This window comes from Neopsephotus bourkii, unplaced genomic scaffold (assembly GCF_033783945.1).
Source record: "Neopsephotus bourkii isolate Nb327-2 ecotype Australia unplaced genomic scaffold, CSIRO-AGI_Nbou_v1 NB_196, whole genome shotgun sequence".
In the NCBI taxonomy this organism is placed as follows: domain Eukaryota; kingdom Metazoa; phylum Chordata; class Aves; order Psittaciformes; family Psittacidae; genus Neopsephotus; species Neopsephotus bourkii.
This window is the reverse complement of record NW_026900709.1, coordinates 11,504,597-11,531,784: the sequence shown is the minus strand read 5'-3', so window position 1 is coordinate 11,531,784 and position 27,188 is coordinate 11,504,597. Positions and strand designations below refer to the sequence as shown.

The window sequence follows — 27,188 nt, the reverse complement described above, 5'->3', positions numbered from 1 at the left end:
TTTGTACCGGTTCAAAACTTGGAGAAGGCAGCAATTCTTACTGTTTTTAAAGAATAAAGTATTTTATTATGGAAGTTCATTTTCATAACAGTGTGTGCAGAAAATGACAATCATTAAAAAAAAACCCTCAAAAGTTTGTTTCATGAAAACAAAAGGATGACTATTTACATTCACTTTCCACCACAAACAATGAAATACCTGAAGCAGTTGAGGCAGTAAATATTCTTTTCATGTCTTGAGAGATTATTGAACAGTAACTTGACATTGTACTGACACACACCAACAGGGGTTCAAGATGTTTAGATAGCCCTGACCAAGCTGTACACTGCAGGAGGTAAAAAAATGTTGGCTACACACTTACGTGAACTATGTCTTCTCTGTTGTTTTAACTCAGGAAATTGATCTCTTACAGAGAACTTTAGGAAAAATGCTTCAGTATGAAAAAACCCCAAACCCTTGACAATACGATGTTTTGATATCTGACGAAGACTTTATCCAGAACTATTTCAACTGTTTGCTAGTGTTCAGCACATCCCAGGACTCCTCCCAAATTATTCTCTGCTTCCCCTGACAGTTGCATCTAAACAGAAATCATCACTGACAGAACCAAAAATACTACATACTGCTCTTTAAACCCCTAAAATCAGGTCTATGAATTACCCTATGAATACATGAGGTATTTGCCAACAAGGATATTTATACAGTAAGAAAAATACCATAACATTTATACCTAATTTACAAATATTCCAACATTATAGAAATGATGTCGTTGGCTTTATGTAGGAAAATCTAGTTACAGAGGTTGGAAAATGAACAGCAATGCGTAATTGAGCCCTTGTTAAAGGTATTCATCAAACCCTAGAGACGTTCTTGTTTGCACCTGTCCCCTATGCTATCTCTTTTTTTTCCTCTCTCTGCTTCTGCTTCTACTGCGTCTGCTCCTTTCTCTGTGTTCCACTTTACTGCACTTCTCCCCATAGCTCTCTCTGCTTCTTTTCTTGTCTCTATGAACATCTGCGCTGGGGCTTCTGTTTTCATGTTTCCTGTGCCGCTCTTCACCAAGGCTTTGACTTGGACTTTCTCTTATTTGCCTTTGCCTGGAACTGCTGTGACTTGTGCAAGGGCTTCTCCTGCTCCTCTCATCCGTGCCTGGGCTTCTACCATTCCTCTCCTTTCTTTCAGTTTCTCTCTCATTGGTGCTATGGTATCTGCTTCTGGACCTTCTTTCCCCCTCACAGGAGCTCCATTTGTTGTTCGCTGCAGAACTGTCTTGCTTTAAAGGCCTGTATGTCTCCCTATCTTTGTCCTTGTTACCGTGACTACTGGAGAGATCTTCATAAAGTTTTTCCTTCCTTGTCTTTGCCTTTCCTTCTGAATCGCTGCTGCTGCTGCTAGCCTCTGAAAACTTGTCTTTTTTTCTTTTCTTAGAATCCACCTTCTTTTGTGCCGCTTTATCTCTGCTGTCAGTCTCGCTATCACTGCTGCTTACTGAAGTCTCACTGGAGGATGAGGAAGAGGATTTTGTCTTATGTTTCTTGTGTTTACTTTTGCTTTTTTTCTTTTGCTGCTTTTTCTTCTTTCTCTCTTTCTTTTTCTTTTTCTTCTCCAGACGATCCAACTTCCTTTTAATTTCAAAACAGAACAGTAATGCAATCAGATGTGGTAAGATATTCTAAATTACAAAGACTTTTAAAGTTCAGTACTTCTGATGGCCTGCACTATAGCAAATATGCTGTTTTCCTAAAAACATGTTGAATTCCTCTCCTCCTTCAGCAAAATATTATGTTTAAGCTTCTAACCTGAAGTTAACCATATTAAGAAACCTCCTATAATACACAGCTGCTCTCTCACAACAGGGGGATATGATTTTTTACATTCTTTAATTTTAGAAAGGTAAGTAAGATGTGTCAATTTTAGCCTTGTAACGAGGAATAAATACATTCAGTAGTGCTTATTCCCCTTGTCAGCCTGCTCTGGAGACTGGGAAATCATCGCTGCTTTTGTTTGTACATTTTTAGAAGAGATTTTGAAAATGAAACAACCCCCCCCAATTAACATTCACCTTCTGTTAATGATGGAAACACTCTAAAACCTGCATCTCCGAATTTTACAGGGAAACAGTATGGGTCTTTTCAATAACCTCTTCTGACACGACTAAATATTTCCATCTTCTAGCCATAAGTACAACATTCCACCGTGCACATGATGCATTCACTGTTATTTGACTGCTTTCACCTAGTTTTAATTTTGTGTCTGTGCTTACTCTATTCAGTGACTGAATAGTGAAACTACTTTCAGTGTATTGAAAAAAATCTCTTCAGACTAGTAAAATCTAAAGGGCCCAAATATTTACTGATCTTCAACTTTCAAAATATAAAGTATTATAATTTCATTGTGCTGGGCCAGAAGAAATTGAAAGAAAAATATTTTTTTTTAATTACTCAAACTCCATACACATTCCTTACTTAAAAGTAGCATAAAATATGCCAGTTGCTTTCAGAGAACTATTTATTATATATGCAAACACCACACATACCTACCTGCTCATGCACCTGCTTAGACATTCACCTTTCTCCCTTTCTCCCACTGCCCATGTACATGCCCATGTCTTTTAACCTAAAAGGGCATTTTAAATAATGATACCTGTATGGGATCTACTAGGTAGGAAGTAGTTAATATTTTTCATTTGAAACATTTTCAGATTATTTCAAGATAACATTGCAAAATAACAGAGCAAAAAGAAAGCAAGATCAGTAGGACAGAAGCAAAGAATGAAAAGCTCACTTTTTATTAGAACAAGACCACAGGGAGCTCCCCCTGCTGGAGCACCAAATGGGAAGCCCTGAACTGAAAGCACTTTGGAGCCGAGCCAGCCTTGGCTGGATGCAAGGTGAGGTTCAGTTTAGCCACACAAACCTTGCCAAGTTGTATACCAGTAAACAAGAACATGGGATTTTTAACCCTGGAATAGGATGCTATAAACAGTGGAGTGCAAAATCATACCTTAAAACAGCACCTGACAGCATCTTCAGCGAGCCAATTGTTACTACTTCGGTATACCTGTTAAACTGGAAACGAGCCCCAGCGCAATGGCGTCACAACTAGACTAGAACAGCCAGACTAAACCAAGAACAATTGGATTAAAAGCCCATGCTGCATAATGCCATTTGTGGTCAGGTGCATGCTCAACTAAGCTGATTTTCGTCTATACTGATGGTGCTAAATTCTTCATTGGCATAGAAGAGTTACAGGGACAACCAGAGAGTCAGAACTCCTGGTGATACAGATCCCCTTCACCAGGTATCACACTTACCTTAGGAGTTTCTGTTTCTGTTTGGTTGACAGCGATTTTAGAAATTCAACTTCTGGATCATCCTCTCCTTCACTTGCAATGAATTCCTAGGAAAACATGGCAAGATGTTAAGTTCTTGCATATAAAAATTATCTCTTCATTCAGATTTCTGTACTTAAAGTGATGCCTCTATGCACCTTATTTTTGCACTGGCACAAATATATTCATATTACTAAGTCAGCTTAAGACTCTCTGGAAAGAGCAGCATACTCACTGCAAAGCAAAAAAATCCCCCACATTCTGTCTCAAAGCCGAGTAGGTGTTTAATGTGGGGTTATACAACAGGAGTTATTAGGAACGTATGAAAAAATCACTGCTAGGGAAAGAAACATTTCTGAAATAGTTAATAAAAATGAGCCCATTCTGTAGCCCACATGATTCCCCAGGATAAGTCACTCCATTGTTATCATGCTTGGATGAATAGGTAAGATGCTAGTCCTGCTTGAACCCAAGGTAATTTAAGCAAATTACTTTTCTGTCTCGCTTTAGTCATTAGGAAAATGGGTATTAACACATCTACCTCACTGTTGTGCTATTAGTCTTCAAATGTTCATAAAGTGTTCTATCAATGCAAAATACCGTAATCATATAATCTACATACAGTAACGCAATCAGCAAAGCATAGTTACTTTGAAGACCCTGAATTCTTCAAATTACGTGCATCTGGTACACTACAGTTCTCCATCATGATGTTTTTAATTGTAGCCACACTCAGGAGCAGAAACAAGAAATAAAGATTAAAAGCTCATCCAGAAGAACCCCTCCACCACACCTAACATGAACTAAACACATTGGTATCACTGTGGTTCATTTAACAGTGCCCCCATGATAGGTTTTTCTGGGGTACCCAGCTTTTTTAAATGCAAAGGTACATCCATCTGTGGAGATGCAATGAACTGTTGATTTACTCAAGATGTCAAGGCCAGCTTGAGGTCGTCCCCTCTTTACAAGTGGTTTGACTATCCTGCCGTATGGACAAAGGCCATTTCATGGTGGCTCACTCAAGGAGCACATACGAATTTTTCACTTTTATGTTTTTATTAAAGCACCTCAATTGGAAATGTACCCTGTGCAGTCTAAGTAAAGACAATTACACATTTTCACCCCCCACAATAATAAATGTAACAATAGTCAATCAATTTATTTGACTGACTCAGATACAGCATTCCTGGCAGCAATTAATTGTGCATACTTCCTCAAACTTCATCCAAAGGTTAGCACTGTATCAGAAGTATGCGGCAAAACCCATAACCACCCCCTTCAGGAAAAATTCAATTTCCAGTCACCCAGAGGAGGGATTTAATTTATTATATGTGATTTTAAAAGAAGCAATTTATGATTCACCATTTTGACTGAAACAAAGCTGGAAAGCAGGAAGGTTTTGGACATTTTTCTATTTGTATAGCTATTCAGCTTTCCTATGGATATGCATATTTGAAAACATTAAGTAACAATTCTCAAGCAATCACATTTAGATTTATAGACATTTTCAGCTTACTGGTAAAAAGATCATTACCTGTGATGGATCATTTGCGGTCAAGTTTCTCCCCAGTACATTTTGTTTCAGTGCAAACCCACTGTTTCTCATCTCCGCTATTAGCTCCGAGGGGTGCATTGATGGCCCTGTTCACAAAAATCACAGTCTGAATGTATCATTTATATCTCTCTACCTTTTTTGGACTCCACAGTAGGAATTCAGCTGAAGCTTTGTTAAGTAAAATCACAGCTAAATCAACTCAATAATCTTCTGCTGAGCAAATAATCAGATATGATTTTCTAAAACAGCAGTCTGGAGATTCAGAATAGAAAATAATTGCATTTTTCTGTAAGTACAAGGAGATTCTCTTATGTAACTTTATCATGTTAAAAACAATATATTTAGGTAAGTCTAGAATACGTTTTTATTATAGCAAAAAAGCACAAGAAACCTAAAGAAAGCACATTAAATAAGACTTTTAGGTACCTCCTCTCCCTTAAAACACAAAAATGCTCTTCTAATATGTCACTAATAAGGCAGTCTTCATAATGATACAAATTTTTGAACTTTAATGTAAAAAGTAAACATCATTTGAAGCTCAGTATACATACAGAATATAAACAAATACATGTAAAAGTTACCTATGTCTTTACTTATTTACTTGGGACACCCAGGTATGTTTGGCCTCAAGGCTGTTACCTCCTCAGAGATTTCTGGTTTATCAATTTAAAAATCACATTGTATGTGTCACTAGAGGAAATATTAATCCCCAAACGGGATTAGCCACTTGTCATCTTTCTTTACAAACAACTAACAAGGAGTAAAAAATGAGATGTATTTTGGGTCATTCAGACTCAACCAGCACAATTTATAACCCCTGTAACTCACTCTTTTGCTTTAACTGAATACCATCTAAACTTCATGTACTTGTCTAGCTAGCTACTTTTTCTTCACCCTAAACACAGACTCTTTTATTAGGTCGCTTTCAGTATATTTTCTTACTAGTTCATTCATGAACCTTCCTGTCAATGAATTAGCATAATTGTGTAAGGTAAATCTAAATTAGAAGGAATATAAAACAGAGCATGGAGCACTTGGTAACTATTACTTCAGTAAACTAACTGTAAATGATAAGATTAGCTAGTCTTATGAAACTTACTGATCCTGCTTTGTGGTTTTAAGAGTTTGTTAGCTACTGAGATAGACAAGACTCATAGATTTTTAATGCAGAGTAGTATGGTATCCTGGGTTCAGCAGTATCAGTCATTTTTCTCCTTCTTGGTAGCTGGTGCAGTGCTGTGTTTTGACTTTTGGCCTGGGAACAGAGCTGATAACAATGTTTCGGTTTGGCCAAGGACTTCGTGAGCCTCATGCTCTGACAGGGAGGAGGGGAAGTCGGGAGGAAGCAGAGACAGGACACCTGACCCAAACTGACCAAAGAGGTATTCCACACCACAGCACGTCATGCTCAGGATGTAACTGAGAGTTACCCGGAAGGGCTAGGGGACTGCGGGGTTGAATGAGGTATCAGTCAGTGCTTGGTCGGGCTGGGGGGAGCGAGTTATCGGTCGGCTGGTTGTGAGGTGTTGTATTCTCTTCCTTTGTTATTTCCTTTATCATTACTATTACTGGTGGCAGCAGCAGTGGTTTGTGTTATACCTTAGTTACTAAACTGTTCTTACCTCAACCTGTGGGAGTTGCATTCTTTCTTATTCTCCTCTCAGCCCCTCCAGGAGTAGGGGGAGGACAAGAAGGGGGGGGTGTGAGTGAAAAAGCTGTCTGGCTGGGTTTAAACCATGACATATGGAAAGTAAAGAGAGATTTTTACTATGGAAAATATATGGAAAGTAAACTAGCATTGTCCCAAAAACTGTTAGCTTCGACTTCTTAGTAGCTACTGAGATAGACAAGACTCATACATTTTTAATGCAGAGTAGTATGGAAAGAGAGATTTTTACTATGCAAAATATATGGAAAGTAAACTAGCATTGTCTCAAAAACTGTTAGCTTCGGCTTCTTAGTCTTCCCATATAATACACTGCATACAGAAACAGGCAAGCCTATGTGTAAAGCAGGAAGGAAGAAGATAAAAGTCTGAAAATGGTTTAAGGAGCCCTTGCATTACTTTCTTTTCACAAGTCCCTCATTTTGCCTGGCAAAACAATTTTTTAATGAGATACCTTACAGGTTTTCCTTGAGTTTACATTTTTGTTAAGTAGGGGGTTGCTTTCCACCTCCTCGCCATAGATTTTACCAAAAGTGCTTTTTCTTCTTACACGTTACAGTGTAATTGTAAGCTCACTGACAGCTGATGAATGTAGATGGGCCCTAGCATCTACATTTTTTGCTTATTTCAATTTTCCAACCTTGCTCTGTTTGCCCAAATCTACTCTGGCTATAGCTGAAACCAACTCTAGACAGAAACCTAACAACACAACTTGGTTGTCTTGATTTGAAAAAGCAACATAATCCAGCCATGCAATTCAGTCAAATACCCTGTACGAGGAAGCTGAATGGAGACAAAGTGTAGAGTCATGAAAGACAAATTCACCATACCAAAGAAACCAACCCATTTGACCAGACTGAAGGCTGGAATATCCCTACTATACAAAGGCAGTAAGAGCCACTGCCTAACAAAATAACTAATTTTTCAGGTGTTCCCCCTTCAGTGTCTCAGCACTGTACACATTTTGATGTGTATTGGATACCTATTCTCATTAGCATTAGATAAATAGATGAATATAACTTGTCCCAGTCTATACAGATTTGCAAAAGAACAGAAGCTGTAGCTTTGTGGTTCTACAGAAGGACTAAAGGCAGAATCTAGACCAGAGAGGCACAAAGGCATACTGGCCTTCAACAGCACTATTTAACATCATTTTCCAGAAACAAACCCTTCAGGTAGCACTAGAAAAGAGGTAAGCAAAACCATTTCCTCTTTTACTTACAATGCTTACAAAGAATGCACAGTACTACCAATTTCTGTGCATTTGTGACCAGTGGATGTGAGTTGTGCTGTATCACACTGATCCATGCAAGTGAACAAGAGACCTATTGGTGTCTGCTCCAGCTGGGACCCAACAAAGAACTGCATACAAACGTTTGAGCTAGCTTTCACATGCTTTTTAGAGATGAAGTCAGCACAAAGTTTAAAAAGCAAAACCACAGGGAGGCACAGAAGGAAAACAAGCCAGGCAAAAAAAATACTAACAATTACATGACTTGTGTTTCCTTGTTTGTCAATGTCAGAGATGCTCATAACTCCATCTACAATATTTTAGTCACAACATGGCATTACCATGACAAGGACAGTTAACAAATCCATGTTATTCTTGTTTTGTAGATGTATACAAGATACATCACATGCACCTACAGAACCTCAAGACTAAAGCGGTTTATAAGATAAATTTCACTCTCCCTTTAATTATGAGGGAAACAGAAATTTAGGTTCAGCCCAGCTTGTAAGGCCAGCCCATAAATAGGAGTCAAAACAGTGTTACTTCACAACTGTCCTGTGTGCAGACCCCAGTAAATGCACACTGTCGACTACGGTTGATTATGGAGTACTCTGTAAGCACCATGTGATCTCTCAGTTTTAAAAACATGGACATTTTTGAGAAGATGCCACAGGTGAACAGCCAATGCCACTGAACTTCTCAGTTGTTCTGCTGCATGATGACATCAACACTGCATTGCTACCTTTGCCCAGGTAGCAATGTTAGGCCGTAGTTGGGAGAAAACAGTATCTGATCTGGGAAGTCTTAAAGAGAGTGTTTTCTATCTGCTTACAAAGCCAAGAGGTTTAACTAAGACATTGTATTTTACAATGGCTGCACAGCTTAAAGTAAAGCTCTGTTACTATCTGCTTTTATTCTGGAACACAACCAGAATAAATAGAAGTTTTATTCTCACAATTGAACTCCTTTGCTTAGAATCACAGGAATCAACACTTGGTGACTTTCTTTTCCCATTCATGACTCAAGAGGCTGATTTTGATTTATACTTTTAATGATTTCAATTTAATTATTTTGATAAGCAGATCTGATTTTCTTTGAAATATCAGTGACAGTTTGAGGTCTCCCAGGGTTCCTGGGCATAAATATTTCACGTGACAGCACTGGGGCTTGTAACACACTTCTTTTTGGGCTGCTTCTTCACAGTGTCTTAAAAGATGTAGATGCCTAAATGTGTGAGCAAATGATCACATTCCTATTTCCACACTGCAAGGAAGTGTGGAAGTGTAACTAAGGAATTTCTCCTGGCCAATACAAATGAGGGAGACAAAGACTGTAAAAGCAACTCCAAACACTGAACCTCACTTAACAGAGGTTTGCAAAACTCAACTTCTCAGAGGTGTCCCTGGCTTCCTTACTTAGGAGCCAAAACTTGTATCTTGGAGCTACCAGTACACTGGTTGGTAGAGGGCCTCTTCCTCTGTTTGGTGAATTGACTCAGGAGTCCTGCTTCTTGGAGACGTGATTATGCCCAGTGTGATCAAACCTGGTTTGCCTGGTAAGCCAAACTAGTCAGTCTTCTCAGCCTTTGGGTTATGACTACACTTAATGTCAACACCCTCCAAGATCTCAGACAAAAATAGCACTAAGTATACCCGATAGCTATCTGCCTTTGCCTGGCTAAGTTCCAACTAAGTCATAGACTGTAAAACAGATGGTAAGATTGAGCTGAGAAGTTCTCAGCTGGCTAAATCTAGGGAACTGGTGTTAGCTTAGTACTCTTGGACAGCACCCATCTACTTACAAAAAAATCACTCCTGCATCAGGCATAGAAAAATACTTCGTGTAGTATGAAAACTGTTCTCATGGATGAATTCTGTACGGACTTGTGACAGCAGCTGTGATCAAGCTACCTGCGTGATCTCATGTAGGTGAAAACATCTGGAGATGACACTATGCCATGAGTTGACAGAGCGTTAGATATAGGAATCCTGTAAAAATAGCTGAATGTTACAACTTCTGACAAGTAGTCTCTCAGCATTCATCCATCAGCAAGCTAAAAATAAGTTCAAAGTTACAACGTTTCATCATCTGTTTCTTATTCTTTCTGAAACAAGTCAAATACAGTACCTTGCTATTTTTGAATCTGACTGTCAAGCTTATTTTCTGGAATTTACATTTTGATAGGAGAAAAAAAAGAAAAGAAAAAAACCCTTAAAACTTTCCCAGATGACATTTGCTTAAAACTAAAACATTTATCTGCTTTAAGTCACAGTCTTGGAAAAGCTTTTTACCATATAGTCGAATTAATTGCACACTGATATCATACTTATTTTTATGCATTGAGACAACTGACAACTTGTTAAGTTTTCTTCAGCTACAGGTATTTAAGATTATATTAAGGGCTTGCACAAAAGAGGTTCCATAGTTAAAGACCCATCAAAGGATTTTTAAACATTTTTTCATGGCTTTTAAAATCCTTAAGAAACAGTGTTTTCAAGCAAATGGCTACAGCTTCTTCCTGGTTCTTAATTCCCACTGAAGTTCTTGCTTCACTAATTCTGTGTTGCCTTCTGTTTAAGATATTAAGGAAAAAACTCAGCTGACTCAGAGTCAGGGTGCAAAACCTGGACACTCAAACCATTCAGTAAAGTATGAAAGGAAGGATGTTAGTCTACACAAAGTAGAACCTGAGTGCAACCTTGGCTCGACAGCTGTTGGTGTACCTTCGTATTTTTACAATTAAATAAACAGAAGAGCTGTAAAATAAATCTTTTTTCTTCTGAAGCCTATATGAGGATCAATTATACTGGATTACAGAAGGGTAACACACTGGGATTTCTACAACATATTGTAAATGCCTTTTTTTATAACAAACAAAGATCACCCTGATTTCTTATCATACTTAATTGAGATCTATTTAACAGAATCAGTTCTGGTTCTACTGAACAACCAGGGGGAAATACAAATCTGGATTTCAGTTATTTAAATGCCTAGCTTACAGCAAGCTCTACCCACCCTTCACTACTGCCCTCACTCCTGGCTCTGAAACAAGAGAAACCTATAGCTGCAATTAATGTTTGATTCTTTCTGTACTGCTCCCAAAGCTACAAACGCAGAACATATATAACTCACTGCTCTTGCCAGAGTGTTTCCTCTAAGGCGCTTGGGCACAGGAGAACAGCGCTAGCTGTAATGCACCATCTAGCAGACTTGCATTAAAACATCTAAAGCACATTTTTCAAGTTATCCAATATTAGAGAACTGTCTGCTAAAACCTCCATTCATAGTGACTGCAATGATGAAATACCACTTTTTCTGCAACGGTTTCAGTGACAGTAAAGACAGACCATAATGTTATGATTGCCAGTATCATAAAAAATAGCAGTTTTAATTCTATCTACTCATGATGTACAATCTTGACAGTATCTGCTCAATTTATTGATAAAAGCTTTTGCTGCTGCCACAGTGCAGATGAGCAAAGTGAATTATTCTTTGCAATCAATTAAGTTTTAAGTGGATTTTTATTTGGAATACATATAGAAAGCAAATGGATAAGAAACAGTAATAATGTAACCACTATTCCCACCTGTGGCAGGGGAAATTACAGTAACCAGATGTACTTAAAATAGTGCCAGTTATGCATCCTCATGAAAGGAAACAGACTACTCAGTATAAAAATTACTGGAAAATGCAGAAGATTCTTCATGGTATCATTTTAATTATAACTTTTTAACCTTTATTTTAAGTAATGCCCATTTTGTGCATCATTAAAACTGAACATTTGGAATAGGGCTTTTCTACAGATTCCCCTGCCTGAGAATGTCTTCTGGTGTGGGACATCTTTTAGTCTATAGATGTGATGATTTTAACCTAAAAATGTCACCATCATCATACTTTGGACTTGGTAATAGAGATGCAATTTATATGAACATGAATGTAAACAATACACACGAGCATATCTGCTACCAATTCACTGGTATATGTCACACTTAGTATACTCCACTCCAACATGCTTAAAAATCAATTTATGAATGAAGGACAAGATACTTTCAAGGCTTACCCTTTATTACTACATATTTTTTGTTAACAAAGCAGGCCTAAAGCATGTTTCTTCATTCTTTCTTATATGCATTTTGGACAACATGAGGCCGTAATTCTTCCAAATGGAAATTTGATTTTCTGTGTTAACTAAAGTTAACAGTGATAACTAAAGCTATACTCTGCTGCAGAAAAATAACTAACTAACTACTCCGGGGAGTATGCAAACAGCTCTTCCACATGAACTACATTTCCAAAAACCATTCTGCTGGTGGGTTTCAGTTTAGCACACCATCACACGGAGGATGAATATACTCCAAATTCAGAACGCTGCCTTCTCTGGGTGGTGGCAAAGGTGTAACGCATCATAAAAGGCTTTTTAGGTTCTGCCTTAAAAAAGCAACTAACTTTAAAATTAGCACAGACAGTTTTGTCAATACATCCATGTACCTTCTCTGCACAGTTTTGTGTGTCTTTTTTCATATGGCTTAAAAGGAAATTGAACAAAAATGGAGAAAAAAATACAAGTCACAGACTGAGCTTAATCACACTGTACTGTCTGTGAACTTTTACAGCGGTTGTGACAGAGGTAGTAGACATTTATTTATCTAAAGGACAAAGAGCTAATATCAAAATTATGTGCTCATGATTCCTGCTTATGCAGAACATAGCAAATTTATGCTGCCTCCACTAATTCAGAATTGATCATTTTTTTTACTGATAATTTTCCTATCCATTTCAGAGATGGCTGCATTCAGACCATATTTACACTTCAAAGCAACTGCTGCAGTTGGCATTGAGAGAAATCGATGAATAAAAAAAACTCTAGCTTTTAATTAGCTCTTCTTCAGAGGGTCTGCGGTTCAACTGAGTTTACCACTTTAGTACTGATTTCAGTATAATTTGCCATGCTTTTGTCATTGGGTATTTCACAGAAACCCAAGTTCCCTTTTGAATTTTTTTTCTGAGTAGTACAATCCATTTAACAGTATCAAACTGCTTTAGGAATCCATATTTATTGCTTTAATACTAAGCACAAGGTCTAATAGGAATCTGTATTTTATGCATTCACACCAAATACAGTCTTCTGAAACATAAATAGAGGATTATTCTAAAATATGACAGTTAACTGTGTGAAGATTTAGTTAAGGTTCCTACTGTTCACAATCAAAGGTCTCAGCTGCAGATCATAAAGGAAGGTTTCATACACTGTATGTTTCTACAGATGACCATTTATACAAATATTCACAGTTAACATATTCAAATACCTTTTCTTTGTTGTTATGGATTCAAGAGAACACAAATAGAAATCTGCATTGTATCAGGAATGCAGAAATTTATCTATTTGGAAACAAAAAAATACCATATTTCTCACTAAAAAATACAGGATCTAGACATAAGATAGATTTCTCTTTTTGCTGTCTCCATATGACTGATTAATTTAAGTGATTACTATTGAAAGGAATTTCACCCAAAAGCTAAATATCAGATGAACACACTAAGTGACAGACTGATGAAAACTACAACCACAATTAGTTTAAGGGCACTCAGGCAGTGAAGGAAGAGGACACAGACTGTAGGAGCTAGTAATGAGCCTTTAGAAGGCTGCATTTTCATAGACATACCCAGAGTTTCTTTCTCTCTGTAGACCATAAGACACTAGATGCACACACGTTACCCCATTACATTTTTACCATTTTTGCCTGAATTTTCCACAACACGCTGATCACTTTACAGTACTCTATTTCTCCTTGGTATTTTCACTGGACAGATCACATACAGAGCCAGCTGGCTGTAAATCATTCAAAGTAGTCCATAGCAAAGAAGAATGCTCAGCACTCTCCAGTCTTGGGTTTCACAGGCCAAGAGCATAAGAAACATTTTTAACCTTACCATCCCACTTCTAACTACGTCATTCATAAAATTACCTCCCCATCTGAGACACTAGCCTGACTTGCTGATAGTAATAACAGGTTATTTGTTCAAAAAAACCCCAGATGATTAAAGTTGTACGCATTTAAGCTTCCACAGCTTTTTATCAATCCCAACTCCTCAACCCTCACTGAATAAGATAGATTGCTTAGGGGAAAAAATAATAATATAAAGAATAATAATAATTTAGAAAGTAGTATTGAGTTTGTCCTATCTTTATCTGACCAAGAAAACGGCAGGCAATTTTGAAGTAAAATAACAGTATGACTTCAAAGCATTTGCACAGAAAACCTACCAATCTCTGTTCTAAAAAAGTCAAATGCTTTTCAGGCTTCACAAACAAAAGGTACTGAAAAGCACATAAATCAACAGATGCTGCTGTTTAATGATAAAAAAGGATTGTAAAAACAGGCAAACTTTTAGATACTAGTGATCTGGGGTTGTTCTGCTGGTATATATTACATATTTTACACATGCACATATACACAGTGACACATGAAGTCAGAACCACAACTGATATTTTCACCTTGTCTGAAATCTGAAAGTTAGGATTTTTTCAGTAAAAAAACCTGTAAATCAGTTTAGCCAAAGAAGCATTTTGATTGCCTAATTTAGCTTTGTAAAGGAGAAATGAATCTTATAAGTTGGTCCCTGCAAACCTCACAGCTGGAATATTCTAACACTACTTTGCAGTTTCCAGTGATCAAAGTAAGTTACTTTCTATCTAAAACTAAGAATTTCATAATGGAAATAATGCAACACCAGGGGGTGCAGTTATCATGAAATAATTACACTCCTGGGAGATTACAGACAAGGCTGTACCCCAGGGGTGTGATTATCCCATGATAACCACATCCACTGAAATTGCCTTATTGCAAAAATAATCTCTATTCACTGGTGAGATATTATTCAATAGGCACTTTTTAAACAGTAAGATTATTATTTTTTTTGTATGAATTACCAGCTAGATGAGTAAAATGGTCCCAGAAGCAAAATAACCAAGCCACCATGCCTAAGTTAAGCTACTGATTGTGATATTTTTTGTTTGCTGGAGCGCTGCAGTGTATGTCAAATCTTGAACGACAGCAGCCTCTCCTCACAGAACACAGTTCTGTGCCACAGACATGCATTCGCCTTGCAGTGGTTCCACCTGAGTGAACTGAAGTCCACAAGTGGGCTTTGCATACAAGATATTCAACACTGAATCCAAACCAGCAATTGCCATCAGTTTATGTTCAAAGAGGAAGATTACAATGCAGTCTTCGTTGAAGATTCCAAGACAAGTATCTTTCTGCTGAAATAAAAGAATCCCAGCTTATAGAATTTACGTGGCAGAAAAAGTCTACGCTGGTGCTTATTTTGTGATGTGGAAAAAAACATATATGTAGGTGATCAATAACTCTTTCCTCACAGAGAACCAGAGTAGAAACTTTACATAATACAACTAAATCAGACATAGGAGTTTCATTTTCATTCATTTGAACTCAAACATTTCCTCTGAGGCTGAAAAAAAGAGTCTCAGTCTAAATAAGACATTCTGGTTTGATCTCCTGAAGCAAGAAAAAAAAAATAGAACAAAACACAAACTGCGTTTTTATCAAGCGCTCTTGAATTTGACTTCTGCCTTACTTAAACTTTGTTTTCAACTCAAATAAGAAGTCTACGTGCCCCTGAAACTCACTGAACAAACCAACCAACCAACCCCACTCATTCCTGGGATTTTGTTAAATGAAAGTTACCATTAAATTAAGAACTTTGAAGGCCCAGTTCTTGGACAAAGTAAGAAGGATGAGGAAAAGCTGCTCTTCCTGTATTTAACTCAATTTATTTGGTTATCCTAATAGTATTACCTTCATTTTCTGTCAAAAGCTTTTGCTTTTGATCAAGGAGAAAGATGAAAATGTCCCTCCAAATAAGCAAGTGCCAATCCTTTATACACGCATGAAGATTTGTTAGCAATACTATGGCTACCACTGTTTGTACTGGCTTTGGCTAGGATAGAGGTTTTTTTTTTTTCCACAGTAGCTTGTATGGGGTTGTGGTTTGGGTTTGTGCTGAAAACAGTGTTGATAATTCAGGGATGGTTTAGTTATTGCTGAACAGCGCTTGCACAACATCAAAGCCTTTTCTGCTTCTCACCTCACAAGTGAGTAGGCTGGGGCTGCACAAGAAGTTGGAAGGCGGCACAGCTGGGACAGCTGACCGCAACTGACAAGAGGGATATCCCACACCCTATGACTTTATGCTCAGCATGTAAAGCCAGAGGAAAAAGGAAGAGTGGGGGGATGTTCAGAGTTAGGGTATTTGTCTTCCCAAGTAACCGTTATGAATGATGGAGCCATTCCTGGAGATGACAACACCTACCTGCCAATGGGAAGTAGTGAATAAACTTTGATTTTGCTTTACCTCATTAAATTGTCTATCTTAACCCATGAGTTTTCTCACCTTCATCATTCTGATTCTCTCCCCCATCCTGCTGTGTGGGCCGTGAGCAAGTGTTTTGGGGATGAGCTGCCTACCTGGGCTAAACCGTCCTGTTTCCTTTCCCGGTTAATTAACTCTGTTCAATAACGTTCCTGAGAGCAGTCACCCTTCTACACTATATATTTTTAAAGAGTACAAAGTTATTACATGATGGAATTCAGTCATGAGTCTAACTGATATATAACGGACTTCTCCTGTGGTTCCTAAACTTGTATGTATGAGATGTTTCCATCCTTTACCGCAAAGCAGCGAACTTCTTACATACTCTTCTTTGGACAGAAATACATTTGGGTAAGTACAGTAAGACAGCAATGGACTAAACACAGGAAAATAGACTGACTTTACATGTGCCTCTCTAAAGCAAAAAACAAGGTTCAGAAAAACAAGACCTGTTGAAAGTCTCCTACAGGGAAGCCAGACCATTTCTTTAAAGCTACACCTGCAGAAATTTGTGATGCCAATGTCCTGAAGGCACAGAACCATAAGGCCGAGGGTTCCCAAGTACTGACTGCTTGGACATTCATTACCAGCCAAGATACTTTGCAGGGCAGGGACTAGCATCTTCCAACAGTGTGCTCTAACAAGGGAGAATGTTTCCAAACTTTAAAGAATCCTAAGCTAAATCTAAGTAGTGTAACTATCACACACTGCCTAGAAAAAATTACTCAGTTCAGTTTGCAAGAAAACAATGAGAGATCACCTTCTATTAGAATGAAGAGACTATAACTCACAAGAAATAAAGTGCTAACAAGTAACTAAATTTGAAGCAATAGAGATCTTTTCAAAGACTTAATAAGAATATTGCAAAAATTTGCTCTTTAAAAAAATATTAAATTCAATGATTTGCAGCCTAAATTGGGTCCTTCTAATATATTTCACAGAGGAACTGGAGTGCAGGTATATTGACTATTGTACTAAAATTTTATTCCTTATTGTATCTGCAGCTATCAGATGTACCCTTCCATTTATGAGACAATATTTACATTTCAGTTTCCTGACATACAGGCTAGGAACAAGCTTTCAAAGATGACTTTCTACATAGACAGTTACTTCCTGACCTTTGAAAGTATTATTTGCTCTAAAACCTTAGCCCAACATTTGTCAACTTTGAGACCTGACTGCAAACATTATTATTTTTTTTTTAAACATTTATCTATTAAAACCCTGAGTCAAATAAATTAAATACACATTCCAGGCTTGCTGTATACCATAAGCAATCATTCTCTATCCTTGAAAACCCTCCTGATCGCTCTCTTCAGACATACGCTTTCTTCTACATTCTAAAAATGAACAGACAGCTTCTGGAAATTGCTCTTTGGAGTTCAGACCTTAGATGCCAGCTCGTTTCATAATTTATATACATATTTATTGATATTCATAATTAATGAAAACTCTGGACTATTTACATGGGTTTTACCAGTTTTCTAAGCATGAAGAGACATTTATTTGTGATACATGGTGGGGGAGGATGGAGATGGGTGGGAAAAAATTTAAGTGCTTTTGGTTTGTTTGTGTTTTTTTAAACCTAATCATAAGGGTTTCATAAAAAAATATTATATCATTACAAGTGTCTGTCCCTTAAAAAGCAGTATTTTTTGCAGTTCTGGCCAATCTAAGTAAGAACAGTGTGGCAATAGACATGTTTGCAGTACTATAATAAGAAAATAATTAGGAATTTAGTCTAGAAAACACAAAAGCAGCTTAGGAGTGCATGCAATTACTGATAAAGAGGAGCAGGAAGAAGCAGAGCTTGAGAAGATGTGCTGTACAGAGTAACAGAAGAAAGTCCCTAGAGGTGGATACTGATTCAGCATTAGGGCTAGAAACAAAGCATTAAGTAGAAGTAATGAGAGGAAACAAAAAGCAGCAAAGAGAAACCATCAAGACGAGATTATATTGTTGGGGGATACCGATAAGAACATGACAGAATTTGTCTTTTTAATGTTGCAGTGTTGATAGGGAATGTAAAAACACTGTTTTACCTTCAGTGTAGGTTACTATTACAGAGCTAACTGCAGATCTGCAGCACTGTAACAACTGGGTACAATTAGCAGCAATGCAAAAATAATTACTTACTCCCATCCCAGACAAGATGGGACTGGTGTCAGGGTTTAGTTAAAAAAAACTTTCCTTTAAAATGTCTGATGTAAGCTTTAACTTGACATGCAGATGAATCACGAGTCTTAAGAGAGTCAGTGAATTCCCTAACTTGTGTTCTCACTTAACTGTAGTGCTTCATTTGCATACATGGAATTTCCAGAAGGTGTCAAGGGAGCATAATTTAGCTTGTTATTAAAACAGATGAAGTTTTAGAAAAGCTGATGAAAGGATTGTATTCCTAGGGTTACAAAAAGTAGGCAACCTTTCATATGATGATCTAATTAATGATACTACCACTTCCTATAAGCCTGGTATCTGCTGTTAAATCAAGAACTTAAAATTATTTTAAACTTTACCTACAGTGTTTTTACATAGTTTCCCTGAAAGGAAGAAAATATATCAGTATCATTACAGCTGACTATTCAAATCCAGGAACAGTGTCTTACAAATTATATATACAAACCCTGATCTGTCACCCACCCCTACGCCCTGAAATCCTTCCTCAACCTATAAAAAAGTCTATGCTCAGCATAGAACACTGTCTTCTAAGCTCCAGAATTGAAAATGAGAGGGCATTGGCACGCTCTGAGAACAACTGAGTATTTTTACAGCACTGTTCTTCACACAAAATTCATTATCTGTGTTAAATCCTTCTCTTAAGGCTTAGAAACATGGTTTGGAAAGCTACCCAGGGAATGTTTATCTGAGTAGGACACATCCAAGGCTGTCAAACACTGCCTACACCTAGATGCATAGCTCAGTTAGGTCTGAAACAAGCAGTTAGTGTTATATTGACATTGCAAAGTGTCCATATTACACTTTTATGAACAAACGTTTTCAAGGTCATGCAAGCAAGTACAAATGCTCTCTGCTTTCCCAGCCAAACACATCTAAAATTTACCCATTTGAACTTGGGGGGGGAAATCAAGTTCTGCAGCACAAAAACATATCTGATATGCAAGAGGTGCACAATACAATTCTACCACCACTGAATGCTCCAAGCACAATTTCTTCTAACATAAGAATGATGCAAGAAAATAATTCAACGTTATAACCTACTGGAAAAGAAAGGCTAAGAATGTCAACTACAGGATGGCTCACTCAATGGTATAATAATCAGACAGTGCCTACAAGCAGGGAAGTGCAAGAGGCACCGTTTCCTTTAACTCCAGTCTTCCAGGACTCATCTCAAAGAAATGACATATCCAGGTGATCTTATTCTGAATAGCAAAATTGCTGGTAGGCTAAATATGGAATAAAACTAAGAGCTACTACATAAAACAGATAACCTGAGGAAAGACAGAAGAAACCAGGTATTATCAAGTGTACAACTGTAATGGCATCCCTGAAAAACCTAATACACAACATGGCACATGATCTTAAAGCACAGTATAGCAAGGCTGAAGACTCACCCATGTTCACAGTATCACAGTATGTTAGAGATTGGAAGGGACCTCAAAAGATCATCTAGTCCAATCCCCCTGCCGGAGCAGGAACACCTAGATAAGGTTACACAGGAACGTGTCCAGGCGGGTTTTGAATGTCTCCAGAGAAGGAGACTCCACAACCTCCCTGGGCAGCCTGTTCCAGTGTTCTGTCACCCTCACTGAGAAGAAGTTTCTTCTCAAGTTTAAGTGGAACCTCTTGTGTTCCAGTTTGCACCCATTGCCCCTTGTCCTATCATTGTTTGCCACTGAGAAGAGCCTGGCTCCATCCTCGTGACACTCCCCCTTTATATATTTATATACACTAATAAGGTCACCCCTCAGTCTCCTCTTCTCCAAACTATAGAGACCCAGCTCCCTCAGTCTTTCCTCATAAGGGAGATGCTCCACTCCCTTAATCATCTTAGTTGCCCTGTGCTGGACTCTCTCCAGCAGGTCCCTGTCCTTCTTAAACTGAGGGGCCCAGAACTGGACACAATATTCCAGATGAGGTCTCACCAGGGCAGAGTAGAGGGGAAGGAGGACCTCTCTCGACCTACTAACCACCCCCCTTCTAATACACCCCAGGATGCCATTGGCCTTCTTGGCCACAAGGGCACAGTGTCGGCTCATGGTCACCCTGTCGTCCACTAGGACCCCCAGGTCCCTCTCCCCTACACTGCTCTCTAACAGGTCATTCCCCAACCTGTACTGGAACCTGGGGTTGTTCCTGCCCAGATGCAGGACTCTACACTTTCCCTTGTTATATTTCATCAAGTTATTCCCTGCCCAACTCTCCAGCCTGTCCAGGTCCCTCTGGATGGCAGCACAGCCTTCTGGCGTGTCGGCCACCCCTCCCAGCTTAGTGTCATCAGCAAACTTGCTGATAGTACACTCAATTCCCTCATCTAAATCATTGATGAATATATTAAATAATACTGGTCCCAGTACTGACCCTTGAGGCACTCCACTAGATACAGGCCTCCAACTAGACTCTGCCCCATAGACTACAACTCTCTGGCTTCTCTCCTTCAGCCAGTTCACAGTCCACCTCACTACCCGATCATCCAGACCACACTTCCTCAATTTAGCTGCAAGGATGCTGTGGGAGACCGTGTCAAACACTTTGCTGAAGTCGAGGTAGACCACATCCACCGCTCTGCCATCATCCATCCACCGTGTTATTTCCTCATAAAAGGCTACGAGATTGGTCAAGCATGACTTCCCCTTGGTGAAGCCATGTTGACTGCCCCTCATAACCCTCTTATCCTTGATATGCCTTAAGATGGCACCAAGGATAAGGTGTTCCATCACTTTCCCAGGAATGGAGGTGAGGCTAACCGGTCTATAGTTACCCGGGCCCTCCTTCTTGCCCTTTTTGAAGACAGGAGTGACATTTGCTTTCCTCCAGTCCTCAGGCACCTCTCCCGTTTCCCAAGACTTGGTAAAGATGATGGAGAGCGGTCTAGCAATGACCTCAGCCAGTTCCCTCAGCACCCGCGGGTGCATCCCATCTGGACCCATGGATTTATGGATATCCAGATTGCTCAACTGGTCTCTAACCCATTCCTCATCGACTAAGGCAGACCGCTCCGTTGACCTATCTTCATCTGAGGTCTCAGCGGTACAGGGCTCTTCAGGACTGCCTCCGGCAGAGTAGACAGAGACAAAGAAGGCATTCAGTAACTCTGCCATCTCTGTATCTTCTGTCACCAAAGTTACCAAGTGTTTCTTTATGGTGCCACAACCTCTTAAAAGTATTACAACTTATGGAAAACAAAGTATTGCAGGTAAAAAAAAGAAATTAAATTTGAATGTTTATATAGAATCACAGAACAGTTAGGGTAGGGAAGGACCTTAAGATCATCTACTTCCAAATCCCCTGCCATCTATTTCCAAATGCCCCTGCAGGGGCACCTCAGACTAGAATACCCACTTCTTCAAACCTCACCTAACACCGTGTGATTTCAAGTAACAGGAAAACTAATGGAGGAAAAAAAGTGTAGCTCAGGAAGCAGCAAGAAGCCACTGAAAGGAAACCAGGCATTTGGAAATCTAGATTTCAACTGCTTGTCCACTTACAGAAGCACAAATATACATGTAAAACAACCCCAAACCTCTCTTTTTTTTCCAAGTAATTCACAAAGATACACTGATACAATTCCAGCTTTTGAGCAGTTTGGCGGAATCTTAACTGGGACAGTCTTTGATGACCTATTACAGGTTTTTTTCTTTTGTGACACAAATATTTCACGGTGATATAAACAATCTTGTTGCAACTCCTCAACTTCTGCCACAGATAGAAGCAAAGCAACTTTCATTATGGCATCAATTTAGAATGTGTTACTAATTAAAAAATTAAGTCCCTGTCATTTAGAATATTTAACTTGAAATTGTGGATCCTACATTTAGAATAAAGAAGCGTTTTCCCTCTTTCATCAACTCTTTGAAATACTGAAACTTAAGCATCCTAAAATTAAACATGGTAAGTTCCCCAAAGGTTTCTAACCCACGTATCTTTAAAAGATATTCATTGCTTACCTGAACCATCAGTGGAGACAGAACTTGCATTAATTCCAGACAGGCCAAATAAGGGACATTCTCGGTCAGTGTTTACATGGCCCCACTTGTGGCATTTAATACATTTCACATTCCGCACCTAAAAGGAATAAAAAGAATAAAAATAAAAGACTTGACATAACTTAGTTAATAACATAGATTAACATTTACAGAAATGTCTGTTATTAGGCATTAAGAGAAGCTTTTAAATTCACTGAGAAACAAATGATAAAATTAAGAGAGCTCATGTGAATGCTGTAGCTAGACAATATTTGAAAGATACCCAAGACATCCATAGAGTGAAATTTATGTAACTTGCCTGGATACCAAATGGCTGATCTCTGATATTCATATCATCCTTAGCGTACCTGTTACACAAACACAAAAGAAAATAAATACAGAGTTTACATTATTTTTTAAACCATCATATACAAAATTATCTTTGATTGTTAAGTGTGTATCCATTTCAGAGATGTACTTCCAGTAAACATGAGTTTTAATGTGTTTGACAGACAGATGTAAAATTCAAACAAGAACTTGAGCTTATCAAGAAAACAGTTCCAGGTTTACAGGTTTTACTAATTAACTGCCAGGATATCACAGTATCACAGTATGTTAGAGATTGGAAGGGACCTCAAAAGATCATCTAGTCCAATCCCCCTGCCGGAGCAGGAACACCTAGATAAGGTTACACAGGAACGTGTCCAGGCGGGTTTTGAATGTCTCCAGAGGAGGAGACTCCACAACCTCCCTGGGCAGCCTGTTCCAGTGTTCCGTCACCCTCACTGAGAAGAAGTTTCTTCTCAAGTTTAAGTGGAACCTCTTGTGTTCCAGTTTGTACCCATTGCCCCTTGTCCTATCATTGCTTGCCACTGAGAAGAGCCTGGCTCCATCCTCGTGACACTCCCCCTTTATATATTTATATGCACTAATAAGGTCACCCCTCAATCTCCTCTTCTCCAAACTATAGAGACCCAACTCCCTCAGTCTTTCCTCATAAGGGAGATGCTCCACTCCCTTAATCATCTTAGTTGCCCTGCGCTGGACTCTCTCCAGCAGGTCCCTGTCCTTCTTAAACTGAGGGGCCCAGAACTGGACACAATATTCCAGATGCTGTGTCACCAGGGCAGAGTAGAGGGGAAGGAGGACCTCTCTCGACCTACTAACCACCCCCCTGCTAATACACCCCAGGATGCCGTTGGCCTTCTTGGCCACAAGGGCACAGTGCTGGCTCATGGTCATCCTGTCGTCCGCTAGGACCTCCAGGTCCCTCTCCCCTACACTGCCCTCATACATAGGTCATTCCCCAACCTATACTGGAAGCTGGGGTTGTTCCTGCCCAGATGCAGGACTCTACACTTTCCCTTGTTATGATGATGAGACTATACATTATATAATCATATTATATAATATATATAACTATATTATGATATGATGAGATTATACAAGTGACCTCTTCAAAAATAAAATGGGGAAAGGGAAGAAAAAAAGAGAAAAGGATCTGAAAGGCAGGTAATAAGAAATATATTTATTCAGATAAAATCAGACATCTTACTTTTCTCGAGGGGCCACTTTTTGCCATTCAAATTTGTATTCTGTGTCTCCTTCTTGCTATAAAATAGAAAACATGGTAAGTTTGATTCTTTTTTTTTAATACATTTCAAGAAAGTAGGAAGAAAACATAAAGAAACGATGTAATGAAATACCTCTTTAGCTTCCTCTTGGAATTTTCAGAAATCATGGAAAGAAAAGAAATAATATGTTACTCATACATGTAAAATGCAGCTGGTATCTAAGCTGGAGACAAAACATTTTGTTTACATTAATACAATAGTGCAAATACTCTGCAACTAGAAAGTAAATAAAGCACACATAAATAATCAGCATCTAGCATATGGTTACAAATGTGCGAAACACGAATAATCTTTCAAAACTACACTGATTTGATATAAAAATACCAAAAATTTCAATCTTTTTTCCCAAAAGTAGCAACAATACTTTGAATTTAAAAAAAAGGAATTTTTAGCAAAAATCACTAGTTTAAAATTGTACTTACTCTAAGCTTAAAGGATTAATTTAAGAGCTTTAAAAACAATTGCGAAAGTTGCTCCATGAGAATGAGCCCCTCCAAGCATTTCCAAGAGTTTTATCGCAAATGGGAAAGATGCATTTTAAAGGGAACATGTTTTCTTTTAATGGGAGTATATAGTCTTAGATCTGCACTTATATTCAGATTTCCCTAAAATTGACTAAGTATCCACGGAGTAGTCAGTAACTTCTGTTTATGAATCTACTAAATACAGTCATAGTCACACCTGCCAGAGTCAGGTTAGCCAGCATTTCTGGCTAAAGAATCTCTGTATTTATTATTTATAAAACTCCAACTAATTAACTTATTGTTTGGGTACTTTCTGTGCATGACACACATCAAGCTGATTTACGGGAAGAAATTTAAGTGAAAGTAACTCTGCCAAAATACAGGTTTGTGTGGTCTGAGTCACCACCTTGGTAAGGTGTAGTCCTCCTCATCCACTGGCTTTAAAATAGGCTAAAGAAACACCTCTGGTCAAGGACAGTATTTCTGCTGTTGCCAGGAAAGATATTTTATCTTCCTTTTTCCCCTCACATTGTACTGTTATTTAGAAAGAAAACCCAACCATTCTCAGTCTGAATGTAAAGCATTGTGAGATCAAAATTGTTACATGCTATGCATGTCTGCATATTCCCAGAAGAACTGGAAATCACACCTTGTAGCATTACCTCACTATGAACACATTGTTTTAAAATAAAAGACATGATGCTTATTTCTTCTGAAGGCTTTAGGCTCTGCAGTCCTGCCTGCTCACGATCAGGAAACCACAGTACCTTTCTTTGCTCCAGGTGGGGCCTCATACATGAAATTAAGTCCATTCTTCACACGTTCATCCCCCATAAGCAACCTAAGTAAAAAGGACAGAGTTTGGAGTATTATTTATATACAAAAAAAGTGCAACAGGAAATTGTTATAATAACGTAATTCTTCATTTGTTAACTTGAGTAACAAAAGTCAAGTGTCAAAAAACCTGAGACCAGTCAATACTTTTGCATGATCCATTGCATACCAAAACCTATACATTTCAACCACAACAAACATAACTGTTTCCACAGAATTATGAAAGACAGATCTGTTCAGCCTGGAGAAGAGAAGGCTCCAGGGAAACCCTGTAACAGTCTTCGAGCACCTAAAGGGGGCCTACAAGAAATCGGGAGAGGGACTTTTTACAAGGGCACATAGAGAGAACAAGCTGAAATGACTTTAAAGTGACAAGGAAGATTTAGATTAGGCATTAGGAAAAAATTTTTCCCTGTGAGGGGGTGAGGCACAGGGTGCCCAGAGAAGATGTGGCTGCCCCATCCCTGGCAGTGTTCAAGGGCAGGCTGGATAAGGCTTTGAGCAACCTGATCTAGTGGAAGGTGTCCCTGCCCGTGGCAGGGGGCTGGAACTGGATGAGCTTTCAGATCCCTTCCAACACAAACCATTCTATGATTCTACAAAATACGCTGTCACACAAGGTTACTTGCTGTTCTGTGCAACACAGCATATTCTGAAATCAATTAGAAGACACAAGCCACCTTAAAGAAGTTCTTGTGACCTCTAGTTAATCCTAAATCAATTTATGAGTCGTTGTCCTCTCCTACTACTACAGCTAATGGGAGGCAGCATTCCAAATAACCCACAGTATGCTCCTTATTGCCATGAAAACCAAAAGCAGTGAGAAAAGTGTGTGATCTTATGCCAGTTCTCACCTGTTATCATAGGATTCCTGTTCTTTCAGATACTGTTGCATTAATTCTTCTTGTCTCTTCTTATCATATGATATTTTCTGTTCCGCCATCCATACCTATTTAAAACAAGTTTGTACTTTAAACAAATACAAACCCCACCACTAAATATGTTCACGTATAAATACTTAACTAGCTTAATCTATTGAAAATACTTAACAAGTGAAAATTCCCATTCTAATCACACAAAATATACTATTTTCATCCAGCATTTCAACAAATGAGCTTCACATAAGCAGGGTGAATTTTATAAGCTACAATTCCAATACGATTTAAAAACTGAAGAGATATGACAAAATTTGAGTGATCCAAAGGGAAAAGCAGGCTCAGAAGACACCGTGGCTGTGACACTGTCTTTCCCACTGCAACACTTCCTGACGGAAGTCTCAGAGCCCCCAAACCCCAGGTTCTCTTGGAGCCCCTGGAATGGTCCAGCTCTGGGAAAGCGAGATTTGGAACCAGGTCAAGGCAGGTGTGAAACACCGGGAAAACATGGGCACATCGCGGCTGCTTTCCTGGGCGATGCGTGGTGCCTGTTCATCCAGGTGGAGCCAGGCAAAGGCGATACGGCACCGGTTATACGCACCGGTGACTGCGTAAATCTGGACTTCAACTATCTCCTCGCTTTTCTCCCTGCCTCTTTCTTCTCCCAGCCCCAGTCCCACCTCAGGAAAGCCGACATGCCGTTGCGGTATACCGGCCCCGTCCCAGCGCCCCGGTGCGAGCCTCACACAGCCTAACCGATCGCCTGAGGGGACAGTGCAGCCACCGGTCAAGCGCCGCAAGGGCTCCACCGCCTCTCTCACCTTCTTGATGTTGGACTTGGAGGCGGGGTGAAAATCCTTCTTGCACATGAAGTTGGCGAAAGACTTCCCCATAGCGCCGGCGACGGTGAGACAGAACCCCCTGCACCGACCCGGTCCCTCAGCCAACTGCCCCGCCGGGCCTTCCGGGTCGGCGGGCGGGCCTTCCTGCGGGGCGGGCCTGAGCGGCGGCCGAGCCCGGCCCCGCCCCGCTCCGCCACCGCCAGGGCCCGAGGAGGG

At 39.1% G+C, this 27,188-nt stretch overlaps 1 protein-coding gene across 2 annotated transcripts; it reads right to left on the bottom strand.

The window, feature by feature from the left end:
* Window positions 1-41: 41 nt before the first annotated feature.
* CIR1 (corepressor interacting with RBPJ, CIR1) lies at window positions 42-27,061 on the bottom strand. 2 transcript variants are annotated; one of them, XM_061380226.1, is made up of 10 exons: window positions 26,952-27,061; window positions 26,110-26,204; window positions 25,189-25,262; window positions 24,030-24,043; window positions 23,879-23,934; window positions 22,643-22,691; window positions 22,306-22,423; window positions 4,869-4,975; window positions 3,314-3,399; window positions 42-1,622 (listed from the first exon to the last, which is right to left on the bottom strand). In XM_061380226.1, exons 1-10 carry the CDS (start codon window positions 27,021-27,023, stop codon window positions 893-895), a joined length of 1,401 nt encoding a protein of 466 aa, XP_061236210.1. In that variant the 5' UTR covers window positions 27,024-27,061; the 3' UTR covers window positions 42-892. The 2 variants fall into 2 exon arrangements, with proteins under 2 accessions (XP_061236210.1, XP_061236216.1); XM_061380232.1 differs by lacking the exons at window positions 24,030-24,043; window positions 26,952-27,061 and having other exon boundaries at window positions 26,110-26,210.
* Window positions 27,062-27,188: the final 127 nt, after the last annotated feature.